The sequence below is a fragment of the Dendropsophus ebraccatus genome, chromosome 3, assembly GCF_027789765.1.
Source record: "Dendropsophus ebraccatus isolate aDenEbr1 chromosome 3, aDenEbr1.pat, whole genome shotgun sequence".
NCBI classification, from domain to species: domain Eukaryota; kingdom Metazoa; phylum Chordata; class Amphibia; order Anura; family Hylidae; genus Dendropsophus; species Dendropsophus ebraccatus.
Window position 1 is genome coordinate 35,284,011 of NC_091456.1, and position 14,156 is coordinate 35,298,166.

The window sequence follows — 14,156 nt, forward strand, 5'->3', positions numbered from 1 at the left end:
TCCTGTCAGGCCTAGTGGATGCCCGACTTAAAGGAGAAGTCCCGCGAAAATTTTTATTAAAGTATTGTATTGCCCCCCAAAAGTTATACAAATCATTAATATACACTTATTTTGGGAAATGCACATAGAGTGTTTTCTTCCTGCACTTACTACTGCATCAAGGCTTCACTTCCTGGATAACATGGTGATGTCACTTCCTGGATAACATGGTGATGTCACTTCCTGGATAACATGGAGATGTCACGCCCAGAGCTGTGCGGGCTGTGGCTGCTGGAGAGGATGATGGCAGGGGGACACTGAGGGACACAGGGCACTGGAGGGACACTGAGCATCCCTCTACCATCATCCTCTCCAGCAGCCACAGCCCACACAACTCTGGGAGTCGGGTTGTAACATCACCATGTTATCCAGGAAGTGACATCACCATGTTATCCAGGAAGTGACATCACCATGTTATCCAGGAAGTGAAGCCTTGATGCAGTAGTAAGTGCAGGGAAAAAAGCACTTTATGTGTATTTCCAGTAATAAGTGTATATTGGTGATTTGTATAACTTTTGGGGGGCAATACAATACTTTAATAAAATTTTTTGCCAAACTTCTCCTTTAAGGGAGTGAAGCTTATTTTAAAGTTCTGGATTATCAAATGGGTTTATAGAATGTTGTATATTAGTGTTGCTATTTTATATGTACCCCATTCTACCATATCAGGCAAAATTTAGAATAATTAAAAAATAATTAAAAGAAATGATTTTCCTGACATTTTAGATATTGTGTGTAATTATCCTTCCTCCCATCTCTTAGAGCAGGGATAGGCCACGGTTCACCATTTGCTTGAGGCAATTCATTTTTTAAGACTTACACAAGCACGTGGTCTATATATATTACAGACAATTCATCACCAGTGGGAATATTAGCGGCATATCATATTGGCTTTGTGTGATGTCGCCAATAATAAAGCAGCGGTAAGTCATGAATGGGCACTACAAAAGACTCATTATCACTTATGACTGTTAATGGCCAATGATTGGAGGGGGGGGGGGGCTATTACTGGACCCTATTCTATGTGACTTTAAATCATCACAGTACTCAGGATCAAGCTGAAAGGAAAATAGACTTGTACAGCTGTAGGATGCACTGAAAGTCTATGCTTGTAATGGAAAAAGGCCAAAGTGTATGGTGTATGGAATGCAATTAACCCGTCCAAGGTCATTTTCATAATGGTGTATATTGAACATTGACATGGACCCATCAGGACAAGCACCTGGCTATCTTATCAGTCATGTAACCTACATAATAATATATCATCATCTAAAAAAATTGGAAGAGTTACATTGATTTATATAAAGAGAATAAAATAATAGGTCAAAAAAGAGCATTCTTTCTTTGGGTTGATTTTGTCTGGCCACTGATATTACACAACAATTATGCCCTAATGCCTGTGGCTCATATGGGCTAAATGCCAACGTCAGATGAGCGAATTTCCAACAATTTATTAAGGAGTTAAAAAAACTAAACAAAATGGCGGCCGTACATGCTGTCTGGAGCATCACTGGGTGGGATAAAGGGATTAACCCTAGGGCCTATCCAATCAGCTGCAGGCCCCTTTGTGATGTCAGCACCTCCCCCTCTATATAAGGCAGTATTGGAGGCGGCCAGTCGGCTGTGTGTGGAGGAGAGAGCAGGATGGCAGCAGGCAGTTACAGCAGAGCAAGGAGAGACTAACAGAGAGATATAGGGACAGAGAGGAATGGCAGAAATTGGATGATTTTCGGGATTTTCCAATTTTTTACATTTTTACAAGAACATGCTTTAAAAAATTCACCATTCTGTCATAATCCCAGTATTGTAGCTACTACAGTTTTGCCTGTTTTAATGAAATACCTTAAGATTCAGTTCGCGACCGAATCTTAATATTGACCAAAAATTTGCAAAGCTTGCGAAACGCATTTCCGCCTGCTTCGCTCATTGCTAATAATATTCCATTGGTGGTAAAAGCACAACTATGAACAGGAACAGACAATGCTAATATACATGCAAAGTGTGGTATATCTATATCTACTCCTTATGATATGGGTGTGTAGGATACAAGGATTTCACCATCCTAAAGGACTTTATAGGGGAAGAGGAAATGAAAGCATTGCTAAAGACCATGAAGGTACTGTGACAGGGGACTCTATCTATAGACCATAAATCTACCATATTTAATTATTTAATGTTTTATGCAGACAGAAAGAAAATGTAACACAAATATATGAAACCTCAGGGAGTCGGATACTAGCAGCTGCGGCTCCATCTTCTACAGTATGTCAGGGATAGGGAACCTTGGCTCCCTTGACTAAAGCTTTGGCTGTCCAGGCATGATGGGAGTTGTAGTTTTGCAACAGCTGGAAAGCCAAGGTTCCCTACCCCTGCTCTATGTTATGGCCTACAAGTTTGAATAGCTGCATCAGAGCCTCGAGATGGTCAATTGTGTGTACGCTGTATCACATATCGAGCCTGACCACTATATTATATTATTGACATTGCCACAAATCCCAACAACTTGCCAAATACCACAAGACATGCCGCATAGATTTTGAAGGGGTTATCCAGCATTAGTAAAACATGCCCGCTTTCTCCCAGAGGTAACACAACTCCAGTTCAGGTGTGGTTTGCAATTAAGCTCCATTCACTTCAGTGGAATTAAAGGGGTTGTCCAGCGCTACAAAAACATGGCCACTTGCTTCCAGAAACAACATGACTCTTGTCTCCAGGTCAGGTGTGTTTGCAATTAAGCTCCATTCACTTCAATGGAACTAAGTGGCGCAAACCCCACAGAAACTGGAGTCAAGAGCAGTGCTGTCTCTGGAAGAAAGCGGCCATTTTTTTTGTAGTGCTGGATAACCCCTTTAAGTTGCAAAACCTGCACCCAAACTGGAGACAAGAGTCATAGGAGAAAGTAGTCATGTTTTTCTAATTCTGGATAACCCCTTTAAGTGATCTACTCTTTAACACCTCAATTAAAAATCCTAGTTAATTTCATAATACAATGTTGTAGCAGTTACAGTGCCATTTTTGTGATACTGAAGGTAAGATTCCCCGAAACTGGGTATACATTACAATGAATGATAAATCAGTATTCAATAAACTTTTAAGCTGCCCCTTTCAGGTAGTTGCAGGCAGCCAGATTATCTTTATTTTTTTCATTTAACCCTAAAAAATTGTTAAAAAATAATAATAAAAAAATTCTGGATAAACCAAAGTACAGAGTACCTATACAGGGAGTCATAGCTGCACCTATACAGGGAGTCCTGGCTGTAACTATACAGGGAGTCCTGACTGTACCTATACAGGGAGTCCTGGCTGTCCCTAACAGGGAGTCCTGGCTGTCCCTAACAGGGAGTCCTGGCTGTCCCTAACAGGGAGTCCTGGCTGTAACTATACAGGGAGTCCTGACTGTACCTATACAGGGAGTCCTGGCTGTACCTATGCAGGGAGTCCTGGCTGTACCTATACAGGGAGTCCTGGCTGTACCTATACAGGGAGTCATAGCTGCACCTATACAGGGAGTCCTGGCTGTACCTATACAGGGAGTCCTGGCTGTACCTATACAGGGAGTCATAGCTGCACCTATACAGGGAGTCCTGGCTGTAACTATACAGGGAGTCCTGACTGTACCTATACAGGGAGTCCTGGCTGTCCCTAACAGGGAGTCCTGGCTGTCCCTAACAGGGAGTCCTGGCTGTCCCTAACAGGGAGTCCTGGCTGTAACTATACAGGGAGTCCTGACTGTACCTATACAGGGAGTCCTGGCTGTACCTATGCAGGGAGTCCTGGCTGTACCTATACAGGGAGTCCTGGCTGTACCTATACAGGGAGTCATAGCTGCACCTATACAGGGAGTCCTGGCTGTACCTATACAGGGAGTCCTGGCTGTACCTATACAGGGAGTCATAGCTGCACCTATACAGGGAGTCCTGGCTGTAACTATACAGGGAGTCCTGACTGTACCTATGCAGGGAGTCCTGGCTGCACCTATACAGGGAGTCATAGCTGCACCTATACAGGGAGTCCTGGCTGTACCTATACAGGGAGTCCTGGCTGTACCTATGCAGGGAGTCCTGGCTGTACCTATACAGGGAGTCCTGGCTGTAACTATACAGGGAGTCCTGGCTGTAACTATACAGGGAGTTTTGGCTGTACCTATACAGGGAGTCCTGGCTGTTACTACACAGGGAGTCCTGGCTGTACCTATACAGGGAGTCCTGGCTGTAGCTATGCAGGGAGTCCTGGCTGTAACTATACAGGGAGTCCTGGCTGTAACTATACAGGGAGTCCTGGCTGTAACTATACAGGGAGTCCTGGCTTTAACTATACAGGGAGTCCTGGCTGTACCTATACAGGGAGTCCTGGCTGTACCTATACAGGGAGTCCTGGCTGTAACTACACAGGGAGTCCTGGCTGTAGCTATGCAGGGAGTCCTGGCTGTAACTATACAGGGAGTCCTGGCTGTAACTATACAGGGAGTCCTGGCTGTAACTATACAGGGAGTCAGTGAGTCCTGGCTGTACCTATACAGGGAGTCCTGGCTGTAACTATAGAGGGAGTCCTGGCTGTACCTATACAGGGAGTCCTGGCTGTACCTATACAGGGAGTCCTGGCTATACCTATACAGGAAGTCCTGGCTGTACCTATACAGGGAGTCCTGCCTGTACCTATACAGGGAGTCCTGGCTGTACCTATACAGGGAGTCCTGGCTGTACCTATACAGGGAGTCCTGGCTGTACCTATACAGGGAGTCCTGGTTGTACCTATACAGGGAGTCCTGGCTGTACCTATACAGGGAGTCCTGGCTGTAACTATACAGGGAGTCAGTGAGTCCTGGCTGTACCTATACAGGGAGTCCTGGCTGTAACTATACAGGGAGTCCTGGCTGTACCTATACAGGGAGTCCTAGCTTTACCTATACAGGGAGTCCTGGCTGTACCTATACAGGGAGTCCTGGCTGTAACTATACAGGGAGTCCTGGCTGTAACTATACAGGGAGTCCTGGCTGTACCTATACAGGGAGTCCTGGCTGTACCTATACAGGGAGTCTTGGCTGTACCTACAGTATACAAGGAGTCATAGATGTACCTATACAGCCTCTGGTACCTGTAAAGCCTATGGCTGTATCCACATTTTCCCAGACTCCCTAGGGCTGCATCCAACTTTTTCAGCCACCAGTAATCAAATGGCAAACGATCGGACTTGCGCTCATTTCTACTAATAGACATTTTCCACTTTATAATCAGAAGACTATTCCATGCAATCATCCAAATGCCAAGAACAAATACATGGAGAAAAGTAATAATAATAACACATCCTAAGCATGTCCCCCAGAGAATAATACACGTTATTAAAGGCTGAAGGAAATAGTAAGGATTCCCTAATGATTTACCTGAATCACCCGCATGTTGAGCCCTGTTTCCTGTGCTAACTGTTCTCGAATGTGCCTTGTTGGTTTTGGAGTTGCTGCAAATGCTGCCTTGAGGGTCTCTAGTTGCTTTGCTTTAATGGTGGTCCTAGGTCCTCTCCTTTTGGTACCAGAATTTTGCTCCTCATTCTCATTGTTGGCAGTCTCTTTATCAGAGGAGGTGGAATGATCTGTCTCTTTACTTTCATCCTGGATTGGATCTTGAAGATCTGGAGATAGACTTCTGTCTGTACAAGAGGACACTAGGAAACAGAGAACACGCTGTTATACAACTCATACGTTTAGCGATCTAGAATTATGTATTTGTCCATATGGGATCAGGAACAGACGTTAAATCTTTAAGGAAGCTCAAGACATAAAGAAACAAGACATAAAATGCATTACGACTCTAGGAAGTCATAAGGATTGTTCCATCAGCTAGAATATAGAATCCCTGCACAGACAGGATGTTCACTCAGCAGTGTGACTTCATAGCAAATACACAAATCACAGATACCACATAAAACAATGCATTGTTTAAAAGTCCAATATTCTGGTTTTATGACCCCCCCCCCAATCCTTAAAATAACTGGAAAATTATGAAATCAGTCAAAGTTGATGAAAAAAGGACAAAACAAGCAATTTACATCAACAATAACAAAAGATTATAGAGCTTTGTTTCTCCTCCTCTTGTTTTCACGATGGTCTTAATCACGGGCTTGAGAAATGGGGTTCACCAATATAAACAATATTCTACATCAAGCTGCTTCCAACTTACTTGAAGACCAGTGGAAAGTTGAGGCGGAATTCCATGGCGGAGCCCCCCGCCACGGACTCCACTCAGAATCTCGCCTGCCTCAGTGTGTCAGTCGGATGCCTTGTGCGCCTCCGCACTCTGCTGCTCTCCGCTTAAAAAATTTACTTGTCAATTCTTTAAATGGAGAGTGTAGGAGAGCGGAGGAGCACAAGGCATCCCACTGACACACAAAGGCAGGCGAGCGGAATTCCGCCTACTTTACTAAGTGTGAACACACCCTTACATGGTAAAGCCTTGTTTTTTTTTTTATTTCCACCACAAATGTCGTTGAGGGGATATGACTTTCCTGGTAAGAAGCTTCAACGCTGTTTTAAGTCAAGTTGCATTATCCTCTTAAAAAGCATACTTCATCATCCCTATTCCATGCTATTGTCTATTAATGGAATGAGAAAGCTGTCCAAGGGATCGGGAGCATTATATCTTAATAGTTTCAATGATTATGCATGTAGCAATTATGAATATATAAAGTTTAGGGTTTTTTGTTGAAAAATGGGTGTAACGTTAAGGATGTGGATCCACTGGGCCATGGTAAGTGATGGAGAGAGATGCACCAGGTAACTGAGCCTGAGGGGCCGCTGGTCTTCACCAGAGCCCGCCACAAGGCAGGTTGGGCTTGCTGCCGCAGGAGACCCCCAGGTCACTACTGCTGGTTTGGCTTGCTTGCGGTGGTGGGTGAGGTGCAACAGCAAGCAACGAAGACAGATGTAAGCAGGGAACACAGCAATGGACAGGGTACAGGCAGGAACGCTTTAATGGGTAGGGACACAGAGGATCCAAGGGGGTAAGGAATCGGTGGGGGGCCAGACTGCAGACCGACCCGTACCTCAACACCAGGGATGCGGCGTCCACGGCAGTAGAAGAGGCAGAGTAAAGAGGATGGTCGCGGCCCGTGGTAAACTACTTATAACAATGGGAGGGGGTTTGATTTGAATTATTATTATGGGCTTTTTCCATATTTAAAAACATTTTTTACCCTATTTTAGCCCATCTAGAGGCCTATTTTAACCAATCATTACATTTCCTATGTAGATCAGTGCAATGCATATCCTTTGTAATGATCTATTCTATTGGATCAGTTCTCTACTGATAGAGTTTACCATAGGCAGACTCTATCAGTTAATCTGTGACAACCGGTTGTTCCTCCATAGTTATTACATTGTGGGGGTGCCAATCGAAGCAATGGACCATCAATAACATATGCCAGAACTGTTTAAATGCTGTGATGGCTATTGAGCTGAGCCTTCTCCACACTGAGTTGACAGGAGCATAAATGGTTTAATGAAAGCAGGCGGGCCTAGTGTGGTGTCGGCAGAGTTAGAAAGGATGGGCTGGTTGCTGAGGGGAGGCTCAAGACATGGGCACTGTGAGCAAGGAAAGAACTGAGTAAGGCTAGGTTCACACAAGTTTTGAATATCAAATAACGGCCGACGTTTAACGTACTATTCGGCCTTCAATACTGTTGATACATTATTCTAGTTCAGGTTGATGATGGCCCTTTTGGGGGGGGCTAATTTTAAAATGACCATTGACTTTAATTAAAGAGACAGTGAAAAAAAAATCTTTGTGTGAGCAATGTAAAATAATGGCAGCTGTTCGTTCGATAATGGCCATGAGTTTATAACACAGACAATAATTTGATGGCTGCTCTAAACAGCGCCAACATTTTATACATTGTGTGAATCAACGGCCGTTCTTTCCATAGACACTTTAATGGAGATCATTGAAGACTAAAAACAACCGACGTTGTATTAAATTAAAATGGTGGCCAATATTTTACACCATGTGAACATAACCTATGGAACACCATATTGACTATAGTAAGGGGGACCTAATATTTTGTTGCACAATAGCAAGGCTTAACATTTGTCCCCTTCACCATTTGGTAATACTCTTGTGTTTGGGGCCATGTTTTCCTTCCACTAGTTAAGTCTGAGCCCAGTAAAGCAACTGCTTTCTCTTTTAACTACAGACTTTTTAGCATCTTTAGGCTATGTTTCCACTACGGGATCATATTGGGGGGGAGGCGGCCATCTTGTAACATTGACGGCCGCACATAATATTTCTGGTCTTTATGTGCGGCCTTCAATATTAAGAGACAGACGCCTTCCCCCGCTATGATCCCATAGTGGGAACATAGCCTTAAACTTTTACTGGGATTTGTTTAACAAATGTAAACTACAAGGTAATTCCATATTTATTTCCAATAATTGATCTAGAAAAACATAGGCTATTAGTTACAATACTTTGCTTTTAATTATTTGAGGCATGTTCCATGAAGGCTAGCTGGTATATAAGATCTTGTGTCATGTCTGTTATTTGTGTATGTACTTTGAAATAAAAAAAGATGGATGGAAATCCTCTATGTGTGATTTCAAAATGTTTGCTGTGTTTTGTATATATGGAATTGTTACGAGGACACAACATAAGCCTGGTGACGGAGCCAGAGTAAAATGCGGTCCTACTTTTCTTTGCTGGCACTACGCATCTGTCAAAACTGATGTTAATCACTGAGAAAACACAGAGCAAGCACACGCTCAGTAGTCCGCGATATTCATGAGCTGCTCCTCCAGCCTTCTAGGCCAGAAGGTACCTACAAGAGTTGGGAATCAATGGTTATTCTTAACCAAAGCTTTGGAAGGACCCATCTTGCTTCCGGCTTCCACCTGGGCTTCCAACAAACAGCTACAAGTTGAGGTTGGCTTCCCTATTTTATTATAACATCTCACCTTATTATGATAGGAACATCTGGTTGGTTGATATATGCTTATACGCTATATGTACACCTAAGAACCATTTACATTTTAAGACAAAGTGTACATTGATATTCCAGTGAATTTAGGTTATGTTTCAATGAATCCATTAGTAATTCATCCTGAGTGTTATTTAACATATAAAAGGTCACTAAATGCAAGCGGTATTAGCATAGGTGGTGTAAGCACTAGCACTTTGTAAAGACTGGATACTGTTACACTTGAAATTTCACAATGTAACATCCCCCTATTTTCATGCATAGTCCCATGCTAGTCCATTCATCCATGTGAATGGGGTCCTCATATGCATGTCAAAAGGACGCCTAAGAAACACAACACTGGTTCTGGGCCGCATACCTAAATATACAGTTAACAATATTATGGGAATTGTTACGTATACAATTGGGAATATAGTTAGGTTTTCTCTACCAAATAGTCTTATCTACCAAATACAAGAAACAATATTAATAATATTTATTTGTATAGCGCCAACAGATTTCGCAGCGCAAGTATGAATGTAAATGGAACATTGGGACCAAGAATATATGTGGCATGTAACCATGCCCCCCGTACGCAACTTATTCCTATAGTTTCCCTATTTTCCTTCTATTTTCAATCATACCAAAGTAATACCTGACCAATCATAATGACAAAAACGGCCATTTTTTTTTACCTATTATGCCACATCCTATTTAGATTGTAAGCTCAAACGGTCAAGGTCTTGTTTTTGTTTTATTATGGTAGAATTTCTATAGCTTTCACAATAAGTGTCCTTATATTTGTTTAGCGCATCCCCGATTGTATAACATGTTGGCGTGTTATAGAAACAGAGGTTGTTATTATTGTAAGATGAATGGCATCCATTGTCCGTATGGCTTTCATAAACAGTATTGTACATGGAATGTCAGCAGTGCCGGACATGGGGATGTGCACCTACCCTTCCAATTGGCAGATAGTATACAAGGTACATAAGCAATTAAACCTTGTATAGAAAAAAGAGGGTATGGAGGATTCTATCTTTGGCTGTATACATTCTAGGTTTCTACAACATAATGGAACTTGACATTCCATTGGAATATAAAGAAAATACATAAGTCTAAACAGCCAGACCCAAACAAGAGACACAGAAAATCCTGGTCGATATAAAATTATATTTAATTCTTCCGAACCAGTCGGGTAATAAAATGATTGTAATTAATATGCGAGCCAATGACTTATTCTCTATGATGCACCAACATATTCTGCAGCGCTGTCCTTCATATAATAAGAGATACAAGCCAAGGCTCACAGCTTCTTTCCAGACTGACTGGAGAACCGATGCATAACATGATATCAGTTTTTTTTTTTCCTATTTTCTCAATCCAGCACACACAGATGTACACAGATCCTTACTGAATAGATGCAAGCACATGCATTTTGGTTTGCGTTCCACATCCACAGACTGTGTCTACAGTAATAAAATTTGTCAAAGCAACATAAACAGTGTAATAATGTAATATAGAAAACACAGTGGGCGCTAAAGGCCCTGCTTAGAAGAGCTTACAATCTAATAGTATAAGGAATACTGGATTCTGGCTGGTGGGGACACTGGAGGTTATGGGATTTGGCTGATTGTAATGAGATATTAGGAGGAGATTAAAATATAAGACCTGTAGCTGTTTCCCATGTAACAACACCTACAGGATTATATTAAAATGATGCTCAGTGTTTCATAGATCTGTAAACATCTGTGTCACAATCAATGAATCACTGTAATAATATTGTCCCATTACTTGCCTTTATGGCTCTAACAGCGTTACCTTTGAACGTAGAATAGGCTTACAGACTACACGTACCTATGAAATATTTGGCATGTCCTTGCATGTCTGGACAGCTCTCTTTAATACAACAAAAAAACTATGGACAAAAAGGAAAAAAAAACAAAAAAAAAACATACGTTAAAAAGTTACTATATTGTTCTGAGAGTGTGCCTAACCAGGAAAACCAATTTTATATACAGATCCTCTTCTATCGCCATGTTGTCTGTCCCATTTCTAGATATACAGAGAGACATGGCTCATCTCTTAGTTACAGTATTACAATTATGCTGTATTTATCAATTTTGTTATTATCAATAATATAATTATAATAAAAAAAAAAAAAGATTAAATAGTACCAAAAAACACTGGAAAGTGGCTTAGTTGCAGAGTTAAAAGGGTTATCCAGGGCTACAAAAACATGGCCACTTTTCCCCCTCTCTTGTCTGCAGATTGGGTGGGGTTTCAAACTCCATTGAAGTAAATGGAGCTTAATTGCAAACCACACCTGAACTGGAGACAAGAGAGGGGGGAAAGTGGACATGTTTTTGTAGCACTGGATAACCCCTTTAAGGAGAATCTGTATCCTCTTCTGTCAGTTTAGTAGATTCTTTATAAGGTAACAATGCTGGGGCACTTTTTTTTTTTTTTTTTTTAAGAACTCTGCCATGTATCTTTCCTCTGTTAAACTTCCTAAATATTTAAATGAATTGACAGCTGGGCGTTACCAGTTGGGGGCGTGTCCCTACACAGTCTGGCCTTGTCCAATCAGAGCTGACAGCAGACTGTGTAAGGACCAACCCCCCATAGACTATTTATTCATAGCATTCCTGGAGGAATAACAGAGGAACAGAATATTTTATTAATGCAAATATTTACTAAGGGTGCCTTCACACCTACCGTATCGCAGCAGAAAATCCGCATTAAATACGCACTGTCAAATCCGCTGCGGATCCGCAGCAGATTTGTAAGTGCGGATTTGATGTTGTGTTCATTCATTTAGTTAAATCTGCTGCGGATCTGCTGCGGATTCGCAGCGGATTTTCTACTGCGATACGGTTAGTGTGAAGGCACCCTAAAACTGATATGTCAGCAATTGTCATCGGTCATCTTTAAACAACCTCAGAATTAATGTATAATATGTATCATCTCACTATACTAGTTTTTGAGGGTTTTTTTATACCAAAATGAAAGCAGACATGAATTATGCCAGTTTTACGTGAGCATAATATGAGTACACTATTGCACTTTAATTAATATGACCACGTGTCCTGGTCTGGCCACAAGTTAACTAACCTAAGTTTACAAGGTCATAGATCCCTAGGATGCTGTGAGTTCAGGTCATTAAATCCATAGTTGGCTTAGGACCCCCAGCTGTAATATGGGCACAAAAATGCACCCACCATAAACAGGTGTGAAACTAACCTATGGATGGCTCACCAATTATATTATTATTATTATTATTATTATTATTATTATTATTATTATTATTATTATCCAAACTAATTTAAAAGCATGAAATTATTATAATATGTTATATTATGTTTCATATTTCATATTTCAGCAATATTTATTTATTTTCTCCTATTGGATGGACAATTTCGTACTAATATTGGTAAATATTGGAAATTAAAATCAGCCTGCCTTCCTTAACTCTGATCTCAGAACAGGTTCAACTGTCTAAAACTTAGAGACATGATACTGATTTAAGAAACAACACCTAATGGGGAGTTTTCAAAACTTCTCATGCCTTATGCTTTTTAAAACAACAAGTATCCCCTCTCTGCAAGTCAAATCACTCTGAGTATTACTATTCATTGCCAGACCTATAAATCTCACTTTTTCTCCTCTTAGCTGTAGGCCATAGGGCCCTAGGGATTTTTTGTTGTTGTTTTTGTGTATCCTTCCTTCTGGATTTGTTTTGTGCCCTTCTTTCTTGTTTATTTTGTCACATTTGTCACCCTCATTGCCTTCCTTTTTGCATGATATTACTGTTTTGATATTATTATTATTATTTTTTTTATTATTTTTTTTTTGGGGGGGGGGGGGGGGTTGTTTGAGTCACTTGCATCCATACAGATAAAATGGATCTATGAAATGGTCAATTGCTTTTTTCAATGTCATAAGCAAAATAATTATAAAAAAAAAAATTGATGGTTAAATGGGGATGATTAGATTTAAAATATTCATGTAATATGTATTTTTTTAAAATATTATTGTAACCGCTACATCCATAACTGACAATGTGTCTATGGAAAAACAAATAGAAATAAATAAATAAATAAATAAATAAATAACAGACCAAACATGCAGCCAGTGTAGTTGCTTTGCTTGTTTGATTGATCAGAGCACAATAGAAAAGAGGGGACTCCATCCCATTAATCTGCCAGGCCCAACAAGGAATGTAACATAATAGTCTTCACTGATGATGGTGGAAGAACTAAATCGAATTAGTGAAGGCAGATTGGTGTCTTACAATTTGTGACAATTGTGGTGTAGATGGAATACCATTATCTCTCCCCTACATTCAGTATTCTGCCTATGTATCAGAGATGTTACAATGTGACTGCTCTGAGCTTCAGCTTCTCTGCTTGTTATACTGTAAGAAATACTGGGATGATGATTGTTTCCCAGCTAGGTCAGCTTGGAGCTGTGTTTACCTGGACATTTCCTGTGGTTTGTAATCAAATGCATATAATTCATACAGTATATAACAATCTGAAGTCCAGTGGGAAAAATGATGAAGAGGGTATCACATATGGACATATGGTCAGAAATTCCCTATGGAAAGTCTATATTTCAATAAAATGGATGAAGGATTATCCACAGAAGAGGAAGTGACAGTGTTTATACTACACTAAGGATATTCAGCTATTTAACACCTCGGCAAAATGGTAGTTGGCTTGATTTAGCCAGTGGTAAGTATAATTCTATGGAGACCAGCGCCATAAGTATAGGCAAGGAGACATAATAGAAGAAACAGACTTAAAGTAAAAATAGCCTAGCATAACCACCTATAGCCTAGCATATAGGTGGTTATCCTAGCATAACTACCTATAGCCGTGTATAGCCACCTATAGCCTAGCATATCTACCTATATGCCAGCATAACCACCTATAGCCCTGTATAGCCACCTATAGCCTAGCATATCTACCTATATCCCAGCATAACCACCTATAGCCCTGTATAGCCACCTATAGCCTAGCATATCTACCTATATCCCAGCATAACCACCTATAGCCCTGTATAGCCACCTATAGCCTAGCATATCTACCTATATCCCAGCATAACCACCTATAGCCGTGTATAACCACCTATAGCCTAGCATATCTACCTATATCCCAGCATAACCACCTATA

At 40.9% G+C, this 14,156-nt stretch overlaps 1 protein-coding gene across 1 annotated transcript in view; it reads right to left on the minus strand.

The window, feature by feature from the left end:
- Positions 1-14,156, minus strand: part of LHX5 (LIM homeobox 5) — a 32,655-nt gene that overhangs the window by 13,240 nt on the left and 5,259 nt on the right. The window contains exon 3 of the mRNA XM_069964115.1: positions 5,420-5,697. Within this exon, the coding sequence (XP_069820216.1) occupies positions 5,420-5,697 (278 nt within the window). The remainder of the gene's footprint in view (positions 1-5,419; positions 5,698-14,156) is intronic.